At 45.0% G+C, this 27,501-nt stretch overlaps 1 protein-coding gene across 6 annotated transcripts in view; it reads left to right on the forward strand.

Moving 5' to 3' along the window:
• Window positions 1-27,095, forward strand: part of YAP1 (Yes1 associated transcriptional regulator) — a 106,995-nt gene extending 79,900 nt beyond the window's left edge. For 2 of the 6 annotated variants that reach the window (XM_035008784.1, XM_035008786.1), the window contains exons 4-8: window positions 5,030-5,223; window positions 7,342-7,389; window positions 18,257-18,387; window positions 22,056-22,168; window positions 23,422-27,095. In XM_035008784.1, the coding sequence (XP_034864675.1) occupies window positions 5,030-5,223; window positions 7,342-7,389; window positions 18,257-18,387; window positions 22,056-22,168; window positions 23,422-23,660 (725 nt within the window). In that variant the 3' untranslated portion in view covers window positions 23,661-27,095. The remainder of the gene's footprint in view (window positions 1-5,029; window positions 5,224-7,341; window positions 7,390-18,256; window positions 18,388-22,055; window positions 22,169-23,421) is intronic. The other 4 variants (XM_035008787.1, XM_035008788.1, XM_035008789.1 and 1 more) reach the window with 3 other exon arrangements.
• The last annotated feature ends 406 nt before the right edge of the window (window positions 27,096-27,501 follow it).

Below are 27,501 nucleotides of genomic sequence, written 5' to 3' on the forward strand. Positions count from 1 at the left end.
TTCTGGGAAACGGACGGGAAGCAGAGGATATTTACCTCTTTATTTTCATGCAGTTATGTTGTTGTCCAGTCAGTTTTCACAAAGAATACATATTACATTAACCTTTATATGTTCTGTTACTGAACAAAAATCCAATGTGGAAAGCTCAAAAGCTTTTCAGATGTTTCTTAATAGATGAAATATGTAACACTGTAGAGCTCTAGAATCTATTTTGCAGTTAATCAAGTTTCATATTCCAACATTCCTCAACTTACTAATGGGCTATTTCCTAGCACTTTCTTTTTAAAATTAATTTATGTAATTGCTAGGAACTGAAAACATATTTTCCCCAATAGCTGTTTGTTCTAGGTTGCAATTTATAAGGTGTTCACTGCATGTGATGGAGTCTCAGATCAGTCCCCCAGTTCGTATTGAACTCATATTATCGAAACTGACCTAGCACGATGGATAAGACATCCCCGTGGGGACGCATATCGAGGGTTGTACTGGAATGCCAGGAACATGTTTCAGCAAAGGAGGAGGATGCCTTGGGGCTGACTTTAGGCTTCATCTCCACTATCCATTTTTTTCCATTTAGATTTTATTGGAAAGATAAATATGCACATCTCTGTGAATCGTAGCATGCTTAGAAACGCACGTGGCCTGGTAAAGTGGGAGAAGGCGGAGGACAGAATCATTATCTGTAGGAGTCAGAGTCTTAAAATTGAGAAGGAATTGCCCTGGCGAAGGAAGCAAAGTAACATGTTTGGTGCATCTCCTATTGTCTAGGCTAAAACGGAGACTTTACATATAATCCCCACAGTGTCTGCACGTAGGACTACCCCCCAAGACAGCTGAAGAAGCCGAGTATTGGACGAGTTCCTGGATTGTGTCCGACTCTGGTTGCGGTTGGTTTGACTGTAGAGACCACGATGATGCCCGTGAATTGTGCATCTCGTGTTGGTGGCAAGTAGATGGAAGCAACTGTATCAAATGAGGTGGTTGGTTGGTGCCTGGCAAATCTTAGCTCTTAAAATTTTTGGCTTTTTCCCTGTCCATTCCCCTACAAAATACTAAACTACAAACCATGATTATGAAAGTTTAAGCCATTCTTTGTAAAGACAGATCATAAATAAGTATGATTTTCATGGGGCCTTCTAAGAGACTAATAAGGTTTTCAAACAATGTAGGGCAGCAAGTCCTGTTTTGGCGTCCCTTCTCTGCTCTGCCAGACAAAATACTAAAAGCAGATAACCAAAAAGACATAACTGGGGTCATAACTTGTAACAAACAACCTCCATGGGTCAGAAAATAAAACCCACGTACTGCACAGTGAGCAAGGGCGGGCAGGGCTAGGGGCCTGCCGGATTTAGGGACCTCCGCTCCTGAGGATATCAGGAACTCAGAGTGTTAGGAACAAGGGAGATAAGAGAGAAACAGGCCCCGGTGCCACAAAGCAAGGGTTTGACCATGTGTCAGGTCACAGATTTCAGGAATCAAGGCACAGACCTTGCTCTTTTAACCACAGTGCAGCTAAATGAGATCCCAATAAAGCTTCAAAAAACTGTGGTTTGCCTTATTGGGTACTAACACATATCATTAATGTTGTGATTAAAACTGTAGTACCTAGTATAAGATTAATGAACAGAATAGAAAATCCAGAACAACAACATATAGCAGTTTAGTCTGTGATAAAGATGTTTCTGGGGAAAGGATATACTTCACATGAGTGGTGTTGGGACTAATAGATTAGCACAAGAAAATAAAATTTGATTTGTTCACACCACGTTCCAAGACAAATTCCAAATGGATTGGATTGAATTGCCAAATAAGTATATAAAAAGGAAGCATATAGTTTTTGAATTAAAAGGTTGATGAATTCCTTTGCCATCCAGGCATGGAGAACAGCTCACATTTCAAAAAGATTGATAAATTTAACTGCTTAAAAAATAAACTTACATGTAAAAAAAAAAAAAAGGCAAACTAAAGAGACAGATGGTAAACAGGGAAATTATTTCTGGCTTATATATGACCACACTTGTCTACCCCTAGTCTATAAAGATGGTCTAGAGAATGTGAAGACTAATAACCCCATTGGAAAAGATAGGAACACAATTGATGTAAAAAATACACATGGCCCTTAAAATAGGGAAATTGATCCAACTTTGGTGATAAAAAATAGCAAAGTGAAGTCACACAGACCATTTCTCGTCTTTCAGATTGGCAAAAATCCAAAAGTTTGGCAAGGATTTGAGAGGAAAAACAGACTCCCTTATACGTTCCTGGTAGGGCTGCAATGGAGTGCAGCTGTGGGGTGAGAGGAAGAAAGGGGAGGTTTGGCAAGATCACTTGTTTTTGACCCTTAACTTGGCAGTCTCTCCCCACTAGGACTCTGCCCCAAGATACAATAGCAGAAAGACAAAATAATGTGTGTCTGAGCCTATTCTGAAATAGTGAAAACCTAATAGGAAATTGTTTGAATGGAATCCTAATTGGCTATTTTCAAAGGAAAATGAGAGAAAACCTCTATACTCTGCTTTGGAGTGATGCCAAGGATATGTTACTAAGTAAGAAAAAGGGGAATTGAGTAAAGCAGTCAGAGCATGCATGCTACCATAGACCTAAGAAGTCTGCATATCTTCGCTTGGATTTTTAAAATGCACAGAGCACCATGTGAGGGGCACTGGTGGGTGGAAAGTAAAGCAAGTCTCTAAAGTTGGCAAGCACAGCGTCACCAGTGAACCTCAGTATAGTGAGTTGGGGGCCGAGTCGTGTGGAGAGGGATTATCTCCAGTGACTTGACCACAGCAATTTGATGGTATGCCCCAGTGAGATATCTTAAGGACCAACAATGATAAAGAAATCAGAGACTTTCTCATCATCGTTTTGTTGAGCGTAAGTTCAGCACTCATGTTATTTGAAATAACTGCATATGTGTAGAGGGGTAATACATAGTAATGTTATTAGAACCACACTTTTCAGCAGAAGAGAGAAAATACTGGTAAGATCAGAGAACCTAAGTAAAAACCCCGAATGATACATACTGAGGTTATTTATGGGTGAAATAACGTTTGCTTGACAATAATCCGGGAGACGGTGGGTGGGGATAGAGGTGAAACAGAATCGTCTCTGTATACTGATTGGAAAGCTGCATGACAAGCATGTGAGGGTTTATCGTCTAAGTTTTTCCTACTTCTGTATATGTTTATGGAAATTATTTTGAAACTTTAAAACATGTTTGGAAGCATAACAATCTACTAAGTAGCTCATGAGTTAAATGGAAATCATAGCAGAAACTACAGATACTTGGAAGAGAACAATCATGAATTACACTTTTAAATGTAGGACACAGGAAAAGCATTACTTAAAGGTAAATTCAATTGATTTTAAATGCTTCAAGGAAAGATTTAAACTAAATAACTTCAAGTTAAGACGTTAGAAAAGAAACAAAGCCTGGAGGGCAAAGACAGTAGGAGCAGGAAGTAGGACGCGAGGCGAGCGCCCTCCGCCACGTCCGTGAGGGGCTCCGGAGGCCGGACTGAACGAAGGAGCGCGTGTGGTCTTGTAAGACCCTCGGTTCTCTGTCCGTGTGGTGCTGGCGTCTCGGCAGAGGTGGCCAGTCTTCGGGGACTTTGGTGATAGCATTTATAGATTGTCGAATCTCAGATAGTTCAGTTCCTGCCTCCGTGAACACTCGGTGTGTTCAGCACCAGCTTTGTGCCCGGCGCTGTGCTCGGCCCCGAGAACGCGCCCGTGGCCAGGATCCTCTGCCCGCCCCTGTGGCGGTATCGTGAGGGAAGTGGTTCTCAACGTGCATCGTGGGCTCTGGGAAAGGCTGGCGGTCTGCTCCTGTGTGCTTGGCCTTTCCCCGGTGGTCTTCGTGGCACAGCGGGGACACGTGAGAAACCCTCACAAGGGGGTGGGCATGTGCCCGGGACCCCAGGAAGTCACAGACGTTTGGTAGCAAGCGTCCTGAGAGAGACTGGTGTGACACTTTCCTCTCTTCTCACGTCCTGGTGTCGGGATTATGTTGGCCTCCTCAAAACTCTTCTCTAGAAAAGGTTGCAGGAGATTGGTACTCTTCCTCTAGCATTTGTGAAGTTGTTACGGCCGGAGGTTTTCTTGGTCGGTGTGTATTAAACACTTAGTAGGAGCGCGGGGACCCCAAACTTCACCTTAAACAGTTGAATATGTGTCTGAAAGGTGGTAGGTCATTACCATTTTCCCATAATAACACTTCCATCTGCTCAGGGGGGCCGCCACGGTCCGCGGTTTGATCAGCGTCGTGTCAGTGACAGAAACTCACCGGTCGGAGAATCCGTCCGCTGCTGATGGTCATGTGGTGTTACAGGTCCCACCACAGCGACAGTCCTGGCCGCCTGGGCCACGTGAGGCGACCGCGGGGTCCGATGAGACCGATGCTCATAGGCCCTGTGACCAGGAGCGTGCGTCTCATCATTGCCATCTCCTTGCTTCAGTAGAGGTTCTGTGTGTGTCTTAGAGCATATTAAGGATTGATCGTTTTAATGGGCTTTACTGCTCAGAATGCTTTGTGTCATTTGCTTTGGGAGGTGTATCTTTAATTAAATTTGTGTATGTATTTTGTAATAAACAATGTGTTCACATCGTTCAGATGTCAGAAGTTACCAAAAAATATCTCTGCAAGTCCGTCCTCGCGTCACAGAGTGTCCCAGCTCCAGAGCCGCAGATGTTAGTTGCTTCTGGGCCGTCCGTCACTTGCTGTTTTCTGGATATGCGTGGGATATGTATTTGCCCCTTCCTTTTTTTTATACTTTCTGACCCACACTTGGCTTTTAACGGAATACGTCTTCGGCCGTCCAGGACCGCAGCAGACGGAGCTCCGTCTCATCTCTTGCATCGTGGAGGCACACGGGGCGTCAGCAGTAACCACACGTTAGCACCACCATGGTCCTGGGGATGGGTTTCAGGCTGTTTCCAGTCTTCTGCGTTGAATATCCCTAGTTGCTTTTGAAAGACCCTTTTTCCTTTGCTACCGGTTTCTTAGGAGAGATGCTTTGTCTCCTTGCAGCCATGAACCAGAGAGTCAGCCAGAGCGCCCCGGTGAAGCAGCCCCCGCCACTGGCCCCGCAGAGCCCTCCGGGGGGCGTCCTCGGCAGCGGCGGCTCCAGCCAGCAGCAGCAGATGCGGCTGCAGCAGCTGCAGATGGAGAAGGAGCGGCTGCGCCTGAAACAGCAGGAGCTGCTCCGCCAGGTGAGACCCCAGGTCAGAGGCCAGCCTTGTGCTCTTCGCGGTGTGCTTCCTGCGTGCGGCCCCGGCGCTGCTCTCCAGCGCTCCGGAGGGGCGCTAACCTACCTCTGGCACCCCCAGACACACTGTCTCCGTCTGGGTCCCCTGACCGGCCACCATGTCGCAGACGGGCTCGGCCTGGGCCCGCGGAGCCGGCGCAGAGCTGTGGGTGACTGGACGCCGAGGCTTCACGTGGGGGAGCCCTGGGACGGCCCAGAAACCTGTCTGGGGGGTCACATCCTCAAACGAGCAGATAGCTGTCAGCACCACTGAATCTTAAGATGTTTTATTGAAAACAATACAAGTGACCCCAAGTTTAGATGGTCCCATAGTGCCTTAAAATTACCTGCTCTGAATGTCCCTTCAGGGGGGGCCGGGTAGGACTGACATTTCCATGGGTCTTCTCTCAGGACGTGCTGTGGGGCTCCCCTGCTGGGAGAGGAGGCAGCCCCCGGGTCAGAATCGGGGGCTTCCGGAGACGAGGTCTGAGACAGGGACTGGGGATGCAGTCTTACCAGAGCAGTATAGATGTTTTAATTTTCATATAAATTGTTTTGACAATAGAAACAGTGCGATTTTGAAACTGGGCAGAAGGTGAAGGTGCATGAAGACAGAACCTCCTTCTCCGTGTCCCGAGTCCTCTCCTCGGGGTGTCCGGAGTGGTCAGCTTCTCATTTTCATTGTTCACGGACATTCTTTCTGTCCACAAACACGAAACACATGTATCTACTATTTTCCCATTAAATTGTAGCCTCCCAAGTGTAGAGAATAAAACATCGTGACACTCCACGAGTCTGTTACCAGGATGCAGGACCCTGAATCAGGCAGGTTAGCGATGCAGGCTGCATCCCAGGAGTGTCGCTGGACATGCACGGACATGGTGCCGTCCCTGGACTCTTGATGTGGGAGTTGAGAAACTGGGCCCTGGGGAAGGGGACTCAGCCCTGGAGGTCCCAGGCAGACTCACCTCTAACCTGTCTGTGCTGTCAGCCGTCCATCAGTGTAATCCTGCCGTGCAGGGCACCCACAGCGAGCCCGGATGCGAGGGAGCGCTTGGTCCGGTGTTCGATGTCAGGCAGTGGTCTTGAAAGATGGGTTTCTTTATCTGCCATTAAGAAGGTGGAGAAAGGAAGCATGTTAACACAGTTTATTGTACCTCTGACTTTCTAACAATGACTTTAAAGGAAAGGTAATTTTCATTAAGTAGAACTTTACCATCAGAACAAGGTAGTATGCCATCAAGTATAATTATGTAGCTGTTAGAAGAAATAAAGCAGCTTAAGAGCCTGTTTTCGGTGCTTGCTGTTCCCTGTTACTGATCACTAGATGGCCTAAGTACATACACGTCTCAGTTTCACATAGGCGTTGAAAACTATCAAAACCAAGAAATCTTACTAAGAATAATTATTTAATTGTTAATATCCCCATCATTTTGTTACGTGCCATATAGGTCAGCCTGGGATCTTCGTTTGTTTTGTTTTGTGATGTTTTGTTTGGTGAGCGATGTTACTGTTTCTGGAGGGTTTCTCTAAGTCCCCTTCTCACTCTGACTGCGGTGATGGGTCCTAGACAACACAGCTTAACTTCCTTCAAAGGCAGCTTCTTTGTTTGTTCTTTACCACCTACTGTGTTGTCTTTTCTCATGTTGAAGTGAAGACCTGCTCTGTTCTCATACTAATAGTCTGTTTATTGGGATTTTTTTTGGTTTTGTTTTTTGGCAGTCAGTCTAAATTCAGCAAGGCTGAAGTCTTTGGCTTCCTGTGAATTTCTTCCCTTGTTAGTTGCTCTTATCACTGAACATCGAATGACATTTTTCCTGCTGCTTCTAATACTCAGAAGCAAAGAACCTCCCTGACCAATATCCGATTTTGTTTGAGTCCTGACACCTAAAGCCTGCTGTCCTGTCCTCAATGCTGTTCCGTACTCCTGAGGTTTCAGTCTGTCGTGCGGTGACTCCCTCGGTCTGCTGCTCCTTGGGCTGGCTCGGGAGTTCTGTGCTATGGTGGTATGTCTGGGTGAAATTTGTAAGTCAGCCTACACAGCCAAACCATGTGGCTTAAAGTAATTTTTATCCATCTTATTTTTTACTCTTAGGCAATGCGGAATATCAATCCCAGCACAGCAAATTCTCCAAAATGTCAGGTAGGCTCTTATCTGATATTTTAGCATTAAAAAAAAAAGATATTAAATTAGGAAAGCAAGCAACTTGTGCTCCAGGGGCCTGTCCTCACTGAACGTTAGCCCAGGGTGTGACATTGAGCCACCTTTCTCCCAAATACTTACGTTAACATTGCCGTTCCCAGAAGGTCTACCCTGCCTGCTTCCTCCCTGCTCCTTCCAGAGAGCTTCTAGCACTCAGTTTGATTCCATGGAAGTCTTGTTTTATTCCATATTCAAGTGTATTATGTCACAGTTGTACATCCTGTCAGCCTTGGGGTGTGCCTGATTTTCATTTGCGCAGCTTAAAATAGTATTTATAATGATTTATAGGAACTAATCCCTTGAACAGTAACAAAATGGTACAGCTTGCTTCCTTGGGTAGACTACTTTAAGACATCTTAAGAGAGTCATGACAGCACTCTTAGGTAGGAGAAAAATTCTTCCCAGGGCATTCCAAAGGAAGAATACCACAATTATCAGAAGAGGGAAGGGTCTGCTTGGGTCGTGTTTTGGATTTCTTTGTTGACTTTATCAGCTTGTCTCTCTGATGAACCCCAGACAGCCCTGGTTGAGAAGTCATCTTCTTTAGATGGAGAGATTGCGGCCATTTGTCCTAACTCAGGCACTTATCTGATTGAAGGGAAGAATCTCAGTCTTGAAAACAAACAGATTATCTGTGCTCGGGGTTCACAAGATTTAAAGGGCTGAAGAGCTAGGGGGTCATTGCACTTTTCGCGGGTGGGCAGAAGCCACCCCGCGCCACATCATGCGCTACGGGCTGAAGAGCGTGTGTCCCCAGGAGCTGTGGAAGCGGGAGTTGGCAGAATTCCATTCATTTTGGCCACTGTCGGTGGCCCACCGGAGTCCATGCTGATAAAGTCAGAGATAGTCCCTGTAGAGACCAGTTAACTTTGGGAGAGGAAAAACTCTGTTCCTTATCCCTTCAGTGCCTTCTTCAAGCAAGACATCAGGTAAGGGCGTAACTCGGGAAGTTGTGTTCGGTAGAGCTGAGCGCACCCTCGCGGTGAGAGCCACTGTAACCACGTTAGGCCGGCAAGAGCCCATAGCTCGGGTCTTTAAAAGTGAAGATACTCCCCTTGCTTTTGCTGTGAAGTGTTTCTGAAAGGAGGCTTTTCTTTGTGATGAGTGAGGTGGAAACTAAGGAGCAGAAATTAACTCAGGTGAGATTTGGGTTTAAGCAAAAAGTCCTCCGTGCCATAAGTGTTTTGAAGTTGTTTCTTTTTTTTCCTACTGAGATCTTAACCCGTAAATCTGATAAATACCTTAAGGCCTTTATATCATACTTGAGTGCAAGTGTAAATAGTAGCTTTTATTAAAATTATCAGGAATTCTTAAAAAAAGGTTTTTTTGGTAATAAAGTTTCAGAAAAGGTGAGGCTTATAAGTAATAAAAATTTTATTAAATTTGTATGGTATTAAAATTGCAGAGTTGATTCCTTAGATTTATTTAAGCCAGAACAAGAAATCTGAGAGAGGTTTTTGTTTATGTTTTTTTAAAGATTTTTTTATTCATTCATTCGAGACACAGAGATACAGAGAGAGAGCATGAGCAGGGGGAGCAGCAGAGTCCCCGCCGAGCAGGGAGCCCGATGCGGGACTCGATCCCAGGACCCCGGGATCATGACCTGAGCCAAAGGCAGACACTTAACTGACTGAGCCCCCCAGGCGCCCCTGAAAGAGGTTTTTCAAAATCAACTTTGGATGTGTTGGAGAATGAAACCTCGATTTGTTGTATAAGTTTTTACTTGTCAATGTGTTTACCTGGCAGTTGTGAGGATGTCAGTGAATGTGACCACATTTGGTGTGGGGTTAAACTTAGAGTGGCCCAGAAACATAGAATGTGGGGTGTTTGTGTCATCCAAGCATTTGTGTTCTTCCCTGTTTTCTGGATGGCCTTAAGGTAGATACCAGGAACGCTTTCCAAAGAGGGGTCTTCTCCGAAGTGAAGATGGCTTAAAGAGGGTTGCAGGGATAACCAGGGAAGCCGGGAAGAGCTTTCCAGTCTCAAGGAACAGAATGTACAAAGGAATAATGGAGAACAGGGGGTGGATCCAGTATTTGAGTGCCAAACACTGTTCAAAGTTTTATTTTACTTTTCTAATAGGAATTAGTGCACATGAGTTAACAAGCAACATGAAATCAGTGTCATTACTCTATAATTAGATATGTAATTATATACTTCAGATGCTGTGGGATGTGGGAAGGTACCAGACTTCAAAATGTTTACAAAAGTAGTCATTTCAAAAGCTTGTCTTTTAATTTTTTCCGAATAGGATTAACTACACAGATCTGTGTTCTGGTCACATAAACTGACGTCAGTATGGGAGAGGTTAATGCAGAATTCTGAAAAATTAAGACCACTTTAAAGGCATTAGTATATCTTAGTTAAAGGTGAAAATTATCAGCTTAATTTGTTAGGGTTTGTTTGCCGAATTTTGGAAAAACTTGTCTTCAGAGAACTTAAAAGTTTTAATTTCATTTTGATCACTGCTTTTATGCCTCAAAAGCTATTTCTGTTCTCAGAAGAAACTTTTTGAAACTATCAACTTCATCTTTGCTCCTGGAGGCTTAGCCTTTAATGCTCAATTTTCTAGTTGTATCTCTTTCTAATATATCAATTACTTCTTTGTAAATTGGGAGACCTTTAGAGAAAGTTAGGAATGCATCACAGTTTCTGTTTCAAGGTCTTGTGAAACAAAACACTTTGAGAAAGATAGTGTCCCCTGAGTGTGAAGGAATGTTTTTACCTTCTCTTGTGCCTGAGAATGTGGTTCCCCAATATGGGTGAGATGAAGTGAGATTCCATAGCCTCCCGCCCCCACCCCAGCTGTCGTCAGTAGCTTCCTCTTCCTCCCTCCCTCCCTCTGGCTGCGAGCACTCTTCTGTCCTCTTGCCCTGATTCTGCTCACGAGCATGCCCCCTTCCCTCTTGCCCACCAGGATTCTCCAGTTCCTTTATAAGGCCTGGGTCAAAACCCATCTTCATTGGCCTTCTCGGGATTCTTGGAACAACTCAGAGCATAGAAACAAGACTGTGCTGTGTCTAGATAGCTTAAGTTAATTTCTGAGCACATAGTTGCTTCAGTCTTCATAGAAAGTATAGCTGCAAATATTTTGCAACTAATGAGTATTAGTTGTCATTCCTAACGGGTAGTAATAAATACACATCAGGGTCAGTCGCTGGGTCAGCGAGTGATGAAGCCCATCGTGTTCGTGTGGAGGGTTAGCCTGCAGTGATGAAGAGGGTTGGGTGTCCATAGTTTTGGCCAAATGGAGCGATATAATACCACTGTTCAGGGCCACGTGAGAACAATGGCCATCAACCTTGTTTCCCCTGAATTTAATAACAGTAAAGAATTTGGCTTTTTGTTCCTCCAAATTGTCTTTCCTGTTAGCAGACACTAGAAAAGCTGTTTCAGAGTCCAGTTAACTTTTCCCGAGATTGTCGCTCCTCTTTTTGAAATCCTCATGTTGAATAAACCGTAAATTCATTTAGGTGTTTTCTTGTGAATAAAAAATTTCATATTTTATTTTTAATAAGCATGTTGGAAACTCTATAAGCCTCGCACCCGCATACTCTGATAGGTTATCTCATTTGTTTTATTCATTAAGGTCTCTGTAACTTGAAGAATGTTAAAATAAAGTTTATTACTTTAATTGACATTATAATTAATACAAATTATAGAAGACCTGATTCTAGAGATCTGTCAGAAAGAGTGCTGAATGCCAGGATAGTGCAGGAAACACCAAACTGCAAGTCTGTTTTGGAGATCATCTTTCAGAGTCCAGTGCCAAACAGTCCCTAGATCCGTGTGTACACATTTTTTAAGTAAAAAATGTTGTTCTGAAGTTGAAGATAATTTGGTAAAATGGCACACACATTACAAAACAAAAAGCATTTTAAACATTGCCTAAATGTTTTAAAATCCCTGCAGACATAATGAAATATTTGTGGCTGCTAGAAGCTGAGCTGGGAAGCAGGGTACGGCAAGGCCGGTCTTGAACAGCTACAAGAAAGGGCTTTTTCCTCCTCTGTTTTTAAAATTGTGGACATACACTGCTATCACTAAGACAAACTATTTATTATAAGATGTATATTTTTAGAGTTACTCTCCATTTCTAAATTTGGATTTCTAGTTCACTAAACTAACCTTCCTTAAGCAAATCGATGACCCAGAGAAAAACAAACAAACCTTCAGTCGCAGGCCATGTGTCGCCGTAGCTTAGTGCTCACTAAAGACAAAATTGCCTCAAGGAAGGAATTAAAATGGATGTTGTGTTTTGTAGAACTTTCTATAAATGGAGTCATAATTTCTCACCTGTCACGATTATTTTGAGATTCATTCATGTTCTTTCATTTTTCCCTTTTATTAACTAGTATTCCGTTGTAGAGCTATCTTGTGATTATTTATCTTTTCACTTATTGATAGACATTCGAGTTCCAAATTTTGACTTTCTGGAGACAAATGCTTTGATTTCTCTTGGATACCCTAAGAATTCAGTAACCCAGAAATAGTCTAAATGTTTCCAGACTACTGACTTCTACTGCCTTTCTCCTTATTTTTCTAAACGATGTCAACCAAAGTACTAATTTCATATGGGGCCAAAATACTTTAACTATCATATATATATTATCTCAAAGTGTCTTTTTTACCCAGTGGGAAATGATACTGCTATTTAAGTAGGAGGAGAGAAAGATAAAAAGGACCAGTGGCTCACAGCTAGATCCCGATCCATAGAAGTCCAGTGTATAAAGCAGGCAAACTTGTGTTTGCCCTTGTAAACCATCCTGGAAAGTTCCCTGCAGACTACGCTGGGACCATCCGTTTTACTTACAGTGCAGAAAGCTGTGACTCCAAATGTGTCCCAGATTAGCTAAGATTTACAAGCTCAATGGGAAAAGCTGCCACATTTTTGTATTATTACGGAAGAATATGAGCTAAAAATACTTGCTTCATTTAGAAAAAGTCAAATACTCTAAAAGAACTTTTTGACCTTTGAAATACAGAAGCATGATTACATTTTGGCCAAATTTCCTATAACTTGTTTCTCCGTTTTTGAAAGTCTTGTCAAACTATTTATTCTAACTACCTTTGGGAAAAAGAGAAGCTTAACAAACTTGTATTTTTAGCTTAGTATTCTAATTTTAGGCATTTGTTCAGAGTAAAAAAACTCCTTAGAGATAGACATAACTTTCAACATGAACTCTTTCAACTGAAATCCGTTTTTCGAGACGATCCAATTATGTCCCAAAGCTTGTTTTTGAAATAGCTATGCCAGATTTACCCAATTACAAAATAATGTCCATATTCATCCAAAGTGTGTTTTGCTAAAACTACTTTATCGCACTAGAGTAAACTTACTCTCTATAGGTTTATATAGATATTAACAGGCTTTGTTTTTAAATGCAGTATAATGGAGAAAAAGTTTCTATGGTATGTATTTTTTGGTTAAAAAATTCAGATTATGTAACGTCATTTCATAGTTATGGAGATTATAATTATTTTTCTCTAAAGTCACTAGTAAAAGGTCTATACAGCTCTGAAGCAAATTTTCAGTATTCTTCTTCTAAAATTCTTAATTTTATGTAAGTCTCTTCACCCTCACATTTCAGTTGTTGGCTAAGGATACAAGGAATTGTGATGATTCCTGACAGTGAAAAGCTGTGATTTCCCTGCTCCTCGCTGGGAGCCGGGCGGCGCCGGAGGAGGTCTTCAGCTCCCTCTGACCCCGCCCTCCCTTTCCTGTGGGATCCGATGAGGTAGAGCGGGGAATAAGACACTCCCCCAGATCTCCACGTGGCACCTGCCGTCTTCGAGTTGTGTCTGTGCGGTGTGTGGTGCTCATGTGTGTGTACTTGTGTGGGAAGTGCGGGTGTGTGTTCTTACATTCAGCTGTGCTCCAGTCTTGGGTCAAGGAGGGGAAAACAAGGCATCATGCATACAGTTTCCTTCCCCTGTTTTTGACAGTTTCAAATATCAACGGAATTTTTCCATCTTCCTTGCTGAATCCAGTGAAATAAATTACATTAACAACAGATGAAAATATTAACATTAAGAATTAATGACTTGGGGGAGGGGTTACCAAGTCAACTTTAATTACTTAAAGCAATTTTGTCTGATACTGAGCTATGTTAAGAATGTATCCATTTGGGGATAATATGTGGATAAGTTATTATACCTCAGTGAAGCTGTTCAGAAATTACTTAGGGGGTCTTATCAATCGTGTTCTTTTTGCTTTAACTAGAAGTTTCGAAACCAAGCTGAATACTCATACCTTGATACGGTTTCTACAACCTGTGTAGACATGTTATTGTCCTTCTCACATTGTATTTGTTTTCATGCCAGGTTCTTCCCTACTTGGTTAATAACGCTCACAGCCTCCCACCACCACCAGTGGAGTAAAATGGCATTTTCTCCTTGACCCTTTCAGGCTCACTTTAGATGGGTCCCTAGATGGCTCTTAGTCGTGGCTCACATACAGATTTGATGAGAAGTGTGTCTCTCTAGTCCTTCGTGGTCCTCGGGCATCTCCTTAGGCTTGTCTCCAAACTCACTTCCTTTGTGAGTCTGGAGAGTTGGTTCTGCACTTGGGCTGGCAGAAATTCAGTAGTCAAAGACAGCAACGCGTAAAAATTTGGCAGCTTCAAACAAGCAAAGTGGCAAAATCCAAAGTAGCACCTGACAGTGAGCTTTTAACTTCAAAAAATAATCTCAAAAAAGTGGGAACTTTATAAAAAAGAGTAAAATAAAAATTGGTAAAAAAAAATCGTAAAAATAGTACCAACTTATCAGTTATTTTAGTAATGCCTTACTCGTTGGTGTCATGTCCCATGCTTGATCTGCAGAAACAGGTGCATGCCTTTGACGAAAGTGAGCCTGAATGAGGCTCTTGTGGAACTGTCACAGGTCCTCCTGGAGTTCGGAAGATCTGCAGCCTCCCCTTCACCCAGAGCCCAGGCTTTGAGTCATTTTCTTTTTATTTTTTTTTTTTAAGCTTTGAGTCATTTTCAAGTCTAGCAACATAAATTCTTCAGAGCATCAGAAGTTACTTTTTTATGCTCCAAAACCATCCGTTCATTTGGTGTGCCCTTCAGGGACAGAGGAGAAATAAATCATTACAATATTGTGTGATAAGTGCTAAGAGTATGTTACATAGATGTTCAAGACTGTTAAAATCATCACGGAGAGTTGCGTGGGGAAGGGAACCGAGTGTGAAGTAGGAGGGAAGGAAGACGTGTTCTAGTCAAAAAGCGCACGTGGAAGGTCCTACCGTAGGCCTAGCGGTGGGGAGGGCACCCTCCCTGTGCTAGAGAACACGGAGATGGGGGTCCATGAGCCGATGGAGAGCAGACAGGCGACAGGAATCCCCAGAAGCCACTGGCTGAGTGGGCTGGCCTTTAGCAGGAGGAGGGGAGAAACACCTACTTTCTGAGAAGTTACAGACATGGTGTGACTGAAGACGGCCTTGTGGGGAGCAGGAACGGGTGGTGGTAGGAGGACCCAGAAAGCCAGACTCCTAGCTGGCCTCAGTGATCTCACTTAAATGGGAGGGAGGTGCAAATGGACTTGACCGCGTGGCACCTGAGAGCATGTGCCAGATGCAGGGTGGGGACCGAGAAAATGTGAGGAAATGCTTCCCAAAAATCAGAGAGTGGTACCACGCACCCGTTCAAGGCCAAAGACCATTGATTTATAATAACAGTCTGCGTAGCTGTTTGATTTTTCTCTAGCATTTCTTAGCAGTCTCAGTATAGAAATGAAGGGAACACTTTTTTAACATTGATTCAAGGTGGCAATTTGATGAGATAAAATTATGTGTATGTTTCAAGACGGGAAAGGTGCTCATGTGTACTTCACATGATCTGCTCAGAGTTCAAGCTCGTAGGGAAGGAGGAAAAGAAACCAGAAATTGGCCCATCAAAAGATGCTCAACATCACTCCTCATCAGGGAAATATAAATCAAAACAGGGATGAGGGGCGCCTGGGTGGCTCAGTCAGTGAAGCGTCTGCCTTCAGCTCGGGTCATGATCCCAGGCTCCTGGGATCGAGCCCCGCATCGGGCTCCCTGCTTGGCCGGGAGCCTGCTTCTCCCTCTCCCACTCCCCCTGCTTGTGTTCCCTCTCTCGCGGTCTGTCAAATAAATAAAATCTAAAAAAAACCCTACAATGAGATACCACCTCACACCAGTCAGAATGGCTCAAATCAGCAGGAAACAGATGTTGGCGGGGATGCGGAGAAAGGGGAACCCTCGTGTACTGTTGGCGGGAACGCAAGCTGGTGCAGCCACTCTGGAGAACAGTATGGCGGTTCCTCAGAAAGTTAAATACAGAGCTACTCTACGAACCAGCAATTGCACCTCTGGGTATTTATCTGAAGAAAACAAAAACCACTAATTCAAAAAGATACATGCACCCCTCTATTCACTGCAGCATTATCTACGGTAACCAAGAAGTAGAGACGCCATGTCCATTCCCCTGTCAATCACTCACCAGCCTAAGTGTCCATCGAGAGTTGAGTGGATACACATGTGTATGGATGTGTATGTCTTGCCGTTTGTGACAACATGGATGAACCTACAGGGCATTATGCTAAGTAAGATAAGTCAGAAAGACAAATACCATGTGATCTCACTTATAAGCAGAACCTAAAAAACAAAAAACCAAGCTTCTAAATAGAACAGATCGGTGGTTGCCAGGGGTGTTCGGGAAGGGGGTCAAAAGGTTCAAACTTTTACAGAGCATGGTGACTGTAATTAATAATTAATTATTAGCTATAGTTAATATTGCATAATAAATGCATATTTAAAAGTTGCTGAGAGAATAAATCTTGAAAGTCCTCATTCTAAGAAAAAAAATTTTGTAACTGTGGTGATGGGTGGTAGCTAGACAGATGGTTGTGGTGGTCACTGTGTACTAATATGAGTCATTCTGTTGTCATACTTGAAACTAACGCAGTCTTGTATGTCACTTATACCTCAAGGTATTTAAATTTTTTTTTTAAAGATTTTATTTATTTGAGAGAGCGAGCACAAGCGGGGAAGGGGTAGAGGGAGAGGGAGAAGCAGGCTCCCCGCGGAGCAGGGAGCCCGACGTGGGGCTCGATCCCAGGACCCCGGGATCATGACCCGAGCCAAAGGAAGATGCTTCACCGACTGAGCCACCCAGGCGCCCCTCAATTTTTTTTAATGGAAAAAAAAGCCAATCGACTGGAATAGTAGGAGAGAGAAGGAAGTAGAGTCCCTGAGGTTGGAGGGAGGGAGAGTGGGACTGTGGTCATGCAGGAGCGGGGCCGGAGGAGACAGTGTCCCAGGAAGTGAGATGAGCGCGTGCACGGTTTCGGGGGAGCAAGCCGAGTGTTCCGAGTGCTGCTGAAGTGGGGTCCGTATTGTTGCCAGCAGCAGTGGTTGGTGACTGTTGGGGCGTGATGCCGGGGTGGTGAGGGTGGGGGGCCGCGCACGCAGGCGCAGCAACGTGACCAGTGGTCTTCATCCCAGACGGGACTCCAGCCGGAAGCCACCTAGTCTTGGGGGGGGGGTTCAGATGGTGGAGGTGAAGGTCACTAGGACCCTGAAGGTCGAGGAGCTGTCATGTTGAGTGAACCATTCACCCAGTAATTAGTGTATAGATAACTCGGGTACCAGCATGTCTTAGAACTACTGTAGTATCAAAATGGTAATGAGCATTAAGTGGTATTTTAAGATATTTGCAACTATAGTAGGATGTGAAAATGCTGTCCACTGATGAAAAGTCAGAGGTACAGCAAATACGACCGTTTATGGGCTATATTTGTGTTTGAAGAGAATGTGGAATTTCAGGTTAGAAATGTGTGAAAATGAAGGTGAATCTTCACCCAAGTTCACCTCTGGGTTCTGGCACGATCCTCTGGTTAAGAAGCCCCGTGTAAAGGACGGTGAATTCATCGCGCAGAAACCTGAATAAAAAGCAGTGATTTCTGCACGGGGCAGAATTCATGGTGTAGGGGTGAGGGTGCAGAGCTCGGACCGTCTCCCCGGTGGGCGTGCCTCCGTGAGCAGCTGGCAGTGCTCTTTGCAGTAAAAAGCCACATTTCAAGTCAAACCAGAAAGGCCAAGGGAGAGGGAGCCTGTGCTCCCACAGACAGGAGGGTCATGGAAACGCGAGAGGCCTGGGCGGAGGAGGTGGTGAGAAAGGACGGAGCAGCAAGGAAGGTGTCAGGACAGTTGGAGGGAGGAGTTGACCCAGCTTCAAGGTCCTGGACTCTCTGGAGGCTAAGGCAGGCCCTCTGGACGCATTTGGGCGATAGCAACCCCCAGTCTCGGCCAGGCAGTCCAGGTGGAGTGGAGTGCTGAGAGATTGTCGGGTGAGCACAGCTCGAGATGGTGGGGCATGAGGTCGGGGGTGGGGGGACGCTTGAGAGCAGGGGTGCGAGGACGGGGGCCTGCAGTCATCGTCCAGTGTTGTTTCTCCGACTTCACTTCGGCACGGACAGAGTCCGATGAGGGTCGGTGAGTAGAAATGAACTATAAGAAGCACTCTTTTCTGAAAGACCACATTTGCCATCCTGCCCCATAGGACGGGTTTGGGAGGGGCTGCCAACGTAAGGGAAATAATAAAATGAAATCAGGTAATCCAGTGAATCTAGTCTGGGGTTCATAAGACTAGATAAACCTTGAGTTTAAGTAACTTAATTGTGGAAGAACTTGGTCTTTCTGACCAGGTAGCTTGTTGGCTTTGAGTAGGTGTTTAACACCTGAACTCTGCATACTTGGCACCGTCAGGTGCATTTTATTTCTGTAAATCAAACTGAATTTGTTATCAGTAGACTGATTGTTTGTGTTGGTTTTTTCTAGGAATTAGCTCTTCGTAGCCAGTTACCAACACTGGAGCAGGATGGTGGGACTCCAAACCCCGTGCCTTCCCCTGGGATGTCTCAGGAACTGAGAACAATGACCACCAGTGGCTCGGACCCCTTTCTGAACAGGTGGGTGGGAGCTGCCCCCGGCCAGCGTCCGAGAAAGGCTGTGGCTTTCCCATGACCCCCGCAGTGCCTGGCACAGCCGTGGGGACCACACACTGTGCTGTAAGTGACCTCCTCCACAAATGGCAAGTACTGCGGGGCTCCGGGCTTCACAGCTGGCTCCCTGGGGAGGACACGTTCCCGGTCACGTGTCTGCTTCTGTCTGCACTGTTGACAGTCCGTGATTTCACGTGGCAGAGTCGTGAAGGAGCACGTGGGTGCCTTCGGTGACGGCGTCGTCCTCGAGCTCAGTGGGGCCGGCGTCCGCGGGGCCCCCACCCCCCTGGGAGGAGCTTGCCACGGGGTGTGGGACCTGTGTTTCCCCGCAGCAGCTCCCGAGGGCTGTAGCTCAAGGACATGAAGTAGAAGGTTGTGCCTCCTTCATATACACACGCGCACGCACACACATGCACACGCACGCACACGCACTGCCATCACGGGCAGGGTTGGCTTGCAGGTGCTTTTCAGTGAGTGCACACAGACACCTTCGTATACGGAGCTGTGTTGAGCGCTGCAAGCCGACAGGTCTTTGCCTGAAAAGCATATAAAACTAAGGTTTGACGACAGTTCGTCCTTCTAGGCTGTAAAATATTGATGGGGTTTCAGTTTTAAGAAATATGGAAAAAATACTTTCTTGTCTTTGTACTTTTGGATTTTGGGTTTTTTAAACCAGTTTTAAACAATGCACTTTTAGGGGCACCTGGGTGGCTCAGTCGTTAAGCGTCTGCCTTCAGCCCAGGTCATGGTTCCAGGGTCCTGGGATTGAGCCCCACATTGGGCTCCCTGCTCCGTGGGAAGCCTGCTTCTCCCTCTCCCACTCCCCCTGCTAGTGTTCCCTTTCTCACTCTCTCTGCTAAATAAATAAAGTCTTTAAAAAATAAAAATAAAAAAACAACGCACTTTTAAAAACATTTAAAGGTACTTTGGTTTAAGAAAGCTATTATACTACACTTTCATTTCTCACCAGATAAATTGAAAACTTCCCAATCTCAGAAAAATGAAATTTCTCTTATTCTACCAAAACATTTAGTACAATAGAATTTCCATCGTTTGAGCAGTCCTTTTTTTTTAAAGATTTTATTTAGTTGAGATAGAGCGCATATGAGAGAGCACGGGCCGGGGTGGGAGGGGCTGCACAGGCAGAGGGAGAAGCAGGCCCCCGCGGAGCAGGGAGCCCTGACATGGGGCTCGATCCCAGGACCCCGGGATCATGACCTGAGCTGAAGGCAGATGCTTAACGCTGAGCCACCCAAGCACCCCGATCATTTGCTTAGTCTTGAGATTGGGGCTGGTGGCCTCGTTTCTTAGGTTTGATTTTGAACGCCATCTACGATGTATTTTAAGTTTGTATTTACTCTTCTGACACGTACAGTTCAAAGTCCTGCCGAAGTTTGCGTGTATGTACACAAGGTTATAGTTCTGACCTTAACTGAGGTTAATTAGGAAAGGTCAGAGCCACAGAACTTTTTTTTTCCCCCACAAGGAGAATTTCAGATGAGTGTAATTCCAGTGTCCATCTGAGGGCCTGTGGAGCTCCAGGGGTAAAATTAGACTATGTAGAAAAGCGGACAGACATATCCTCTGGTAATCATTTGTGAAGATTCTTCCTGAGAACGTTTGAGGGGCTCTGGGCTGTCGCTGGAGATTCTGTTTTCTGGTAAAGATCACAGGTTCTTAGTATAAGGGCAGCAACCTCTGCTGACTCTGTGTCGTCCCCCAGTTTCTGACATACTCATCCACCTGGAACATTTGTCAGGAACCCTTGACGGTTTCCCCGTTGTCTGCTACTGGATTCGTATGTATCCTGTAGGCTCCACACACTTGTTACCCCCACTCGCCAGCAAGCTGACTCTCAGCCCTGCTGCAGCATCCCCCTGTCTCCCCTTTACCCCGAGACCCTTCACAGTCAGGTCCAGTGTCCCCCGCCACGAACCTTTTCCAAGCTCCCCCTCTTGGTTCTCAAAGCACTTCGCTCTTGAGTGTGATTCGTTAAGGTACATGTTCATCTGTGTCCTCGACGGTATGCGTCTCTCAAAAACTGTTACCTGTAGGTTTTTGTCGTTGTTGCCTCTTTATCCCCAGAGCCTGGGCTCATGCCTGTCCCGCGTGTTTGTGGGATGAGTGGGCCGCCGGCCGTGGACAGGGAGGTGGCCCCCATGCTTGTCCCGTCGTGTGGACAGAGCTCCGCACAACAGTGTGAGCTCAGCTCTAACGCACCAGGGTCTCCAGTGTCCGGTGCGCGCCCTGCGACGTGCTGCCGGAGTGGAGTGGCCTCCAGGCCCTTGTCCCAGCTCAGGGCTCAGGACTGGATGAAAACAGACCACATCCTGAGGCCTTCTCCAAAGCAGCACTACTGTGTACGCACGGCCTTCAAGGCACATTAGTGTTTCCCTGGGTCTTTGGGAGGCTTCTGGCAGAAGCGTGAGAGTCATCGGGGTTTCAGTATAACAGTGAGGGGAGGGAGGACGGAGCCGCTTCTGTGGGGAGTTAGGGAAGAAGTTTGGGGTTTTGAGCTTTCAACTTCGAGCAACTGTTAAAGCTTTTGTTTTTTAACTTTTGTGTGAGCTGAACAGCTGCTTTCGTGTCCGAGCTTGGAGGAGAGTGAAAGTCCGCGTCACAGTCAGAGACCGTCTAGACTTCACACGTAGCTGTCAGATTTTCTAGAATTGGCGGAACCCCGAAGTTCCCAGCCTGCCATGTGCGCCGTACTGGCTCAGGAAAGTGTTGTGTGCGTGCAGGAGGATTCTTACCACACGTGGGTGTGACTTCATTTAGCCCAAAGTTAAAATCTGTCTTCACTCGTATTTTTCTATTTTTCCTGGAGGTGTGTGCCTTAGAGTCATTCATGTTGTTGTTTCAAATCTCTGTCCTTTAACTGGAACTCTAAGGACTCCCCTCTCATGCTGAGCTGTTTGGGTTTTTTTCCCCCAAACAGAAGAAGTAAGGAGATGTCTCAAGGCTAGGGGAGTGCTTTTCCTTTTTTTTTTTAAAGATTTATTTATTTATTTATTTTAGAGAGAGCACACGTGCGAGTTGGGACAGAGGGAGAGAAGGTCGAGCAGACTCCCCGTAGAGCGCGGAGCCCTTTGCGGGGCTCGATCGCACGACCCCGAGATCACGACCTGCCACATAACTGATTGAGCCCCCCAGGGCCCCAGGGGACTTCGTAGCTCATCGGCAGTGACTCGTCCCTTTGGGCCCTATCCAGAAAGGACTTCTCATTCTTTGATTTGGGTTGATTTTTCCGTGCCTTGAACTCTCTGCGTGAGTCTGCTGCGGGTCTGTGTTCCCACCACAGCCTGTGCGTCCCTTGGGAAATGGAGACCTTGAAATAAGTGGGCCGTGGATCCCCCGGCTTCAAACGGTATCACAGAGAGAACACCCACCCACAAAGACAAGTGTCTGTCTGCGAGGAAGGCTGCGAGCCTATCTTTTTTTCTTTTCTTGCCACCAGACCCAGCCCCGTAGGAGAGATCGGGGCCCCTTCAGGCTGCCCGTCTCGCCCCACCGAGGGCTGCGTCTGAGCCCTGGCAAAGAGGGTGGGTGCTCGTTCTGTGCGCGGAGGTGTTCACGTTGAAAAGTTGAAAATGGAATCGCTGGAACTGCCGGTCTTTAACGCCCCTGTTTTGTAGTGGCACCTACCACTCGCGGGACGAGAGCACAGACAGCGGGCTGAGCATGAGCAGCTACAGCGTCCCTCGGACCCCGGACGACTTCTTGAACAGCGTTGACGAGATGGACACAGGTGGGCGTCCTCCCGGTCTTGGTGGGAGGCCTTCAGTGACACAGGTGTTGTCTCCGGGACTGGGAGCAAAGGTTATTGGGAAGAAAACCAGTCACAAACCCCATAAACTTCCACTCCGATCGAGCCTGCTTTGTTTCTTTATGGCAGTTTGCAGTTAAAGTGTTTTCCCAGTTTTTAAGCACGGACAGTGTCGCTCTATTTGAACACAGCTGGTGATGGGACTTACTCAGCACTTAGGATCCTGAGCTCGCTGGCAGGGCAGTGGAGGGCCCTCTCAGAAGTCCGTTGTCACGGACCTGTGTGGACTCAGTGTCCACGTCCCTCTCCCCTGGGGTTTCTGGTCCAGCGTAGGTGTTGGGGGCTCGGGAGAGCAGGGGAGTCAGGGAGCCGCTCCCCCTGGGGCTTGCCTGCTGACCCGACTGCCCCGCACTCCAGGCGCTGATCGGCTCTCCGGCCAACAGCTTCTCAGAGTGTTGGGTGTGTCTTTTCTGCCTGTGCTCACCAGCCCTCCTCTTTGCTCCCCTAAATCTTCACTCACCCGCAGGTGCCCCTGCACACCTGGCCCTTCCCCATCACGCTGTCCTTGCCCTTTTCTCCCCATTGCTCTGTTGTCCGAACCCCTGTGGCTCTTACTGGTTTATGGCTGCTGAAGCTCTAAGGAATGTGGTGCTGTTGTGTTCAGGAACGGTGTCGTGGCAGGTACAGCAGGGACCCCCGGAGGAGAGCTAGAAGATTTGTGTAGTCACGGACTTCGGGGAGGCTTGTTTTGCTGTTGGGAATGGGAGTCTTCAAGAGCAGAATGCGGTTTTCATGCAGTGTCGTTACGTTAGTATTTCGCAAAGGAAGCTTCAGGGAAAGGGGTGTGTCCCGATGTTTGTATCTGATCTTACTGCAGTGTGTGTTTCTGGGGCGTCCACAGTGATGCTCTCGTGTATAGTGGCCTGGCTGTCTCCTTGCTGGAGATAATGTTTTGAGGGATTTTTATTTCTTTCACGAGCTCCTTTAGTGCCAAGCACATAGTAGTAAGCACTTGAGCTGTTGCTTCAGTGTCTGAACAAATGTGGAAGCAAAGGTAAACTTGGCATTATTTTGTTTTCTGCGAGTTGTTTAGCCTAAAATAAACCCTGGGCGTTGGCTCAGGAGGTCAGTGGGGAGCGCTTTTCTTTCTCTGCGTTTCCAAATGCACTCATACTAGAGCTCTGATGGTAGCTTTTCGAAAGGGACCTTATTCTCTTTTTCTCTGCCCCAACCAGGTGACACTATCAACCAAAGCACCCTGCCCTCCCAGCAGAACCGTTTCCCAGACTACCTAGAAGCCATTCCGGGGACGAATGTGGACCTTGGCACGCTGGAGGGAGACGGGATGAACATCGAGGGAGAGGAGTTGATGCCGAGTCTGCAGGAAGCTCTGAGCTCTGACATCCTCAATGACATGGAGTCCGTGTTGGCTGCAACCAAGCTCGATAAAGAAAGCTTTCTTACATGGTTGTAGAGCCCTCAGGTAGACTGAATTCCCAATCTGTGAAGGATCTAAGGAGAAGTTTCCCGGTAAGCCAGTCGCAGTCTCTGGCTAATAGCGACAAAGATGAACAGATGTCCCGCAAGAAGACTCTCTGACCCCCTGTTGTCCTTCCTTGTGCATTGCTGCTGTTGACGTGTTGCTGGCCTCTTTCTCAGTTGGCTCTGAAGAATCAAAACCTTGTCTGCTTCTTTTACCGTTGTAACTACTGTCCGTTTTGGGGGCCGGGGGAGGTGAGCCTGTTTGGATGATGGATGCCATTCCTTTTGCCCAGTGAGGTGTTCCCGATCGTTGTACTAAATGCTCAGACTTGGAAGTGAACCGCTTCACGTCACAGCATTGACCTTGATCAGGCAGTTGTTTCTTTGGCCGCCAAGCCGAAACTGTTGTATCGATGTTCCGTACTTCATGCTGATTGGATGCGCAAGCGGAAACCAAGGCTGAAGACTGTTTTACTTTCAGTGGTTTTTCCCCTCCTAGTTCTATCATTAGTCACGTAGTGACCTTGGTTTTATTTTAGGAGCTTATAAGGCAGGAGACCGTTTCCATAGAAATATATTGATTATTGCCACATACTCTAGTATAGATTTTGGTGGGTTTTCTTGTGGGTTTGTTGTTTTGTTTGTTTTTGTTTTGTTTTGATTGGTTGGGTTATGTTTTTTTGTTTCTGGTTTTTGTTTTAGTTTTTTTTTTTCCAGAACCTAAGACAAATTACCATAGTAGCCACTCCATTTATAGTTTAGCTTTGGGGCAGTTATTGTAGTTCCTTCGGTAAAATCTACATTTCCTGATTTTTTACCATCTTATTTAAATCTTGATTATCTGCTCTCTCTCTATATATATACCCACACACACACACTTATAATGTTTATAATAGTGTGATAGCAGAATGTATCTTTTTTTTTAAGGTTTCCCTACTTTCCAATTTATTTTAAAATAGTAGTTTTGAATGTATGCATTTAGAATACGTGACTAGTAGTTTCTATCCCACAGGTAGTGTAAATCTGGTTGGGGCAGTCTGCAACATTAGCGGTAGCTGAGTGTTCTAGAAAGGGCCGTTGTCACGGACAGTGTCTAGAGTACTGTATGCTCTCTGGGCACGCAGTACCGTCTGATGAATTTGGAGGAAGCAAACAAGATAAGGCTTTATTTTCCCCTTGACACTCCCTTGGACTAATTTTGAGCCTCGATGGGAAATCACTAAGTAGGTTCATAATGTACATGACAGAAGTAAGCTTTTACATAGTGGGTTACCTTCCTTTAGCTTTGGAAATTTACCATTGCCCTAGTTTTGGAAGTAAATTCTAGTCCTTTAGTTCTCATTTGTAACAAACACATTAAAGACTACATTGAAATATTGCCTACAAGATTGCTGTTACTTAAAAAACACTTGCTCCTATTTCTCTATGCTGAGAATTGACCCTGGACAGTATATAGGATTCTGCCAAGGTTGTGAGTTAGCTGGTAAAGTGATCAGATTAATAAATGTATATCGGTAGTTGAATTTAGCAAAGAAATAGAGATAATCATGATTATACTTTTATTTTTACAGGAAGAGATATAACTAGAGTATGTGTCTACAGGAGTAATAATAATGGTTTCCAAAGAGTATTTTTTAAAGGAACAAAATGAGCATGAATCAACTCTTCAGTATAAGCTATGAAGGTAACAGTTGGTCGTGAATCATAGTGGCACTAGCTGGTACCTCTGTGATTAAGGGTCTTTCAATATTTCTAGAATAAGCCCTTATTTTCAAGGGTTTATAACAGACATGAAAAGCTTTTTTCCTGGCTAAAACTGCTATGGAAAGGCTTAGTTTGGGAAGATAGATTTTTTTTTTTTTAATTACAAAATCTAAGTGTTTTGACCCTTTAGTTGAGAGGACTGCAAAAGTTAGGAGTGAGAAGTTTTATATTAAGTACTTTCAGTGCTCAAAAGATGCAATCACTGTGTTGTATATAATGATTCATGGGTCGATCATTTGTAATTATTGACTCTTAAGGCTTTTTATTAAGAAAACAGCAGAAAGAGTAAATCTTGAATTAAGTCTGAGGGGAAATGGCCACTGTGCAGATTCATTGATTTTTTTTTTTTTTTTTTTTTTTTGAGAGCAATAATGAAATTCTACCTAGAATGCATAACTGAGTATATGGATGATCCAGTGTGGTGGTTTTTTTCTCACATGCTGCAGATCAGAGCTACTTGGAAGGAGCGCTTACAGTCTGCCAGTAAGCCACGGTTAAGATCGCATCTTAAACATCAACGGGGTAGCTTTAGACTAGGGGGCGGGTGGGAGCGTGGGAGGGGTCGTGAGGACTTAGTGGGACCTTGATAGAGAACCTGGTAAGCTCCTTTTTTTCCCTGTAAAGACTTGTCTTGCATCTTGCTGTAATTGAAGGCAGTTGTTCCCAAAAGTTCAGTCACTTGAGTGTGTCCACAAAACAGGAATACAGAGTTCGTGTCCCTGAGACTCCGGTTTGCCCAGTCACCCTGCACTGGGGGACCCGACCGCGCCCTCTGCACTCACCTGAAGGACACATAGCAGTCCTTCCTCTTTCTGAATTTGAATCACAGCCTTGATGTGGTCTGTCTTCTTCTGTGTCCTTGTTCCTAATGTTAACGTGTTTAACTGCTTCTTGGTTGTATTGGGTAGCATCGGGATAAGATTTTAACTGGGTATTCTTGAATTGCTTTTACAATAAACCAATTTTATAATCTTTAAATTTATCAGCTTTTTACATTTTGTGTTCTTTTCAGTTAGGGCTTCTTAGATCTGCTTACGTTGATGGAGGACACTGATGTGGAGTTTCAGATTTTCCAAAGCACTACTTGTGGTCATAACTATTTTCTAAATATAGTGCCTTTTTTAGAAAAGGAAAAAAAGAACATTAAGGAAGTGACTTTTATATACAAATAATATTGTTTTAAGTATTCATATGAAATAGATGCATCCTACAGGGAGCTTGGCAGAAACACTGAAAAATAACCGTTAATTAATTGTAACTCATAATTCGTACCAGTCAGTGTTGAAACTCACAGTGCAGAGGTGGGAGGTGGTATCCAGTGATTAACAAGTTCATAGTTTTTGCACATCTGAGAGATGAGTGCTCAGATGAATTTTGTCTTCGGCAAGCGTATTTTTATAAGAATTGTGGGTGTGCCTATTTTAACAATTGTTTTCTGTATCATGAAAAGTATTCTCCACAATTTAAATGTTTTATATTAGAGAACTCTTTAATGCACACTTGTCAAATTTATATATATAGTACCCATATTACCTTTTTATTTTTTGTTTTAGATGTAAGAGCATGCTGTTAGGTACTTACAGAAATTGTTACATTGTTTTTTCTTATGTAATACCCTTTTGTTTGTTTATGTGGCTCAAATATATTCTTTCTTTAAACTCTTCTTTGTTGTTTTTAACGACTGATATATTTAAGACTTTTTTGGCTTCTTCACGGTCTTCCAATGGAACAAGTACAATGAGAAGGAAATGAAAGGTGGTTGTTGTCGTGACTGGTACGCAGGTCTAAACAGAAGGTTGGTTTGGCATTTGGGACTTTGGAAGTACGGATATCCTTCTTTGAACCTGATGCTCTGTGCTCTTCGGGCAGACCGTCCGCACTGATGGTGGTGTGTCCGCAGAAGACAGGGAACCGCACGGAAAAACTGAGGGGGCTTCACAGTCTTCAAAATAGCCTGCAGTTTTATTTCTCCAGGATACTTTCTCATGGTCTCCAAAATGTAACACTTACATTAGTGAAAATAGTTACTGTTTTATAAATAAAAACATTCACAAATTTAGGTGGTAGGT

Source organism: Mirounga leonina, unplaced genomic scaffold, assembly GCF_011800145.1.
Source record: "Mirounga leonina isolate KUSES-001 unplaced genomic scaffold, KU_Mleo_1.0 Mir_153, whole genome shotgun sequence".
NCBI lineage: Eukaryota > Metazoa > Chordata > Mammalia > Carnivora > Phocidae > Mirounga > Mirounga leonina.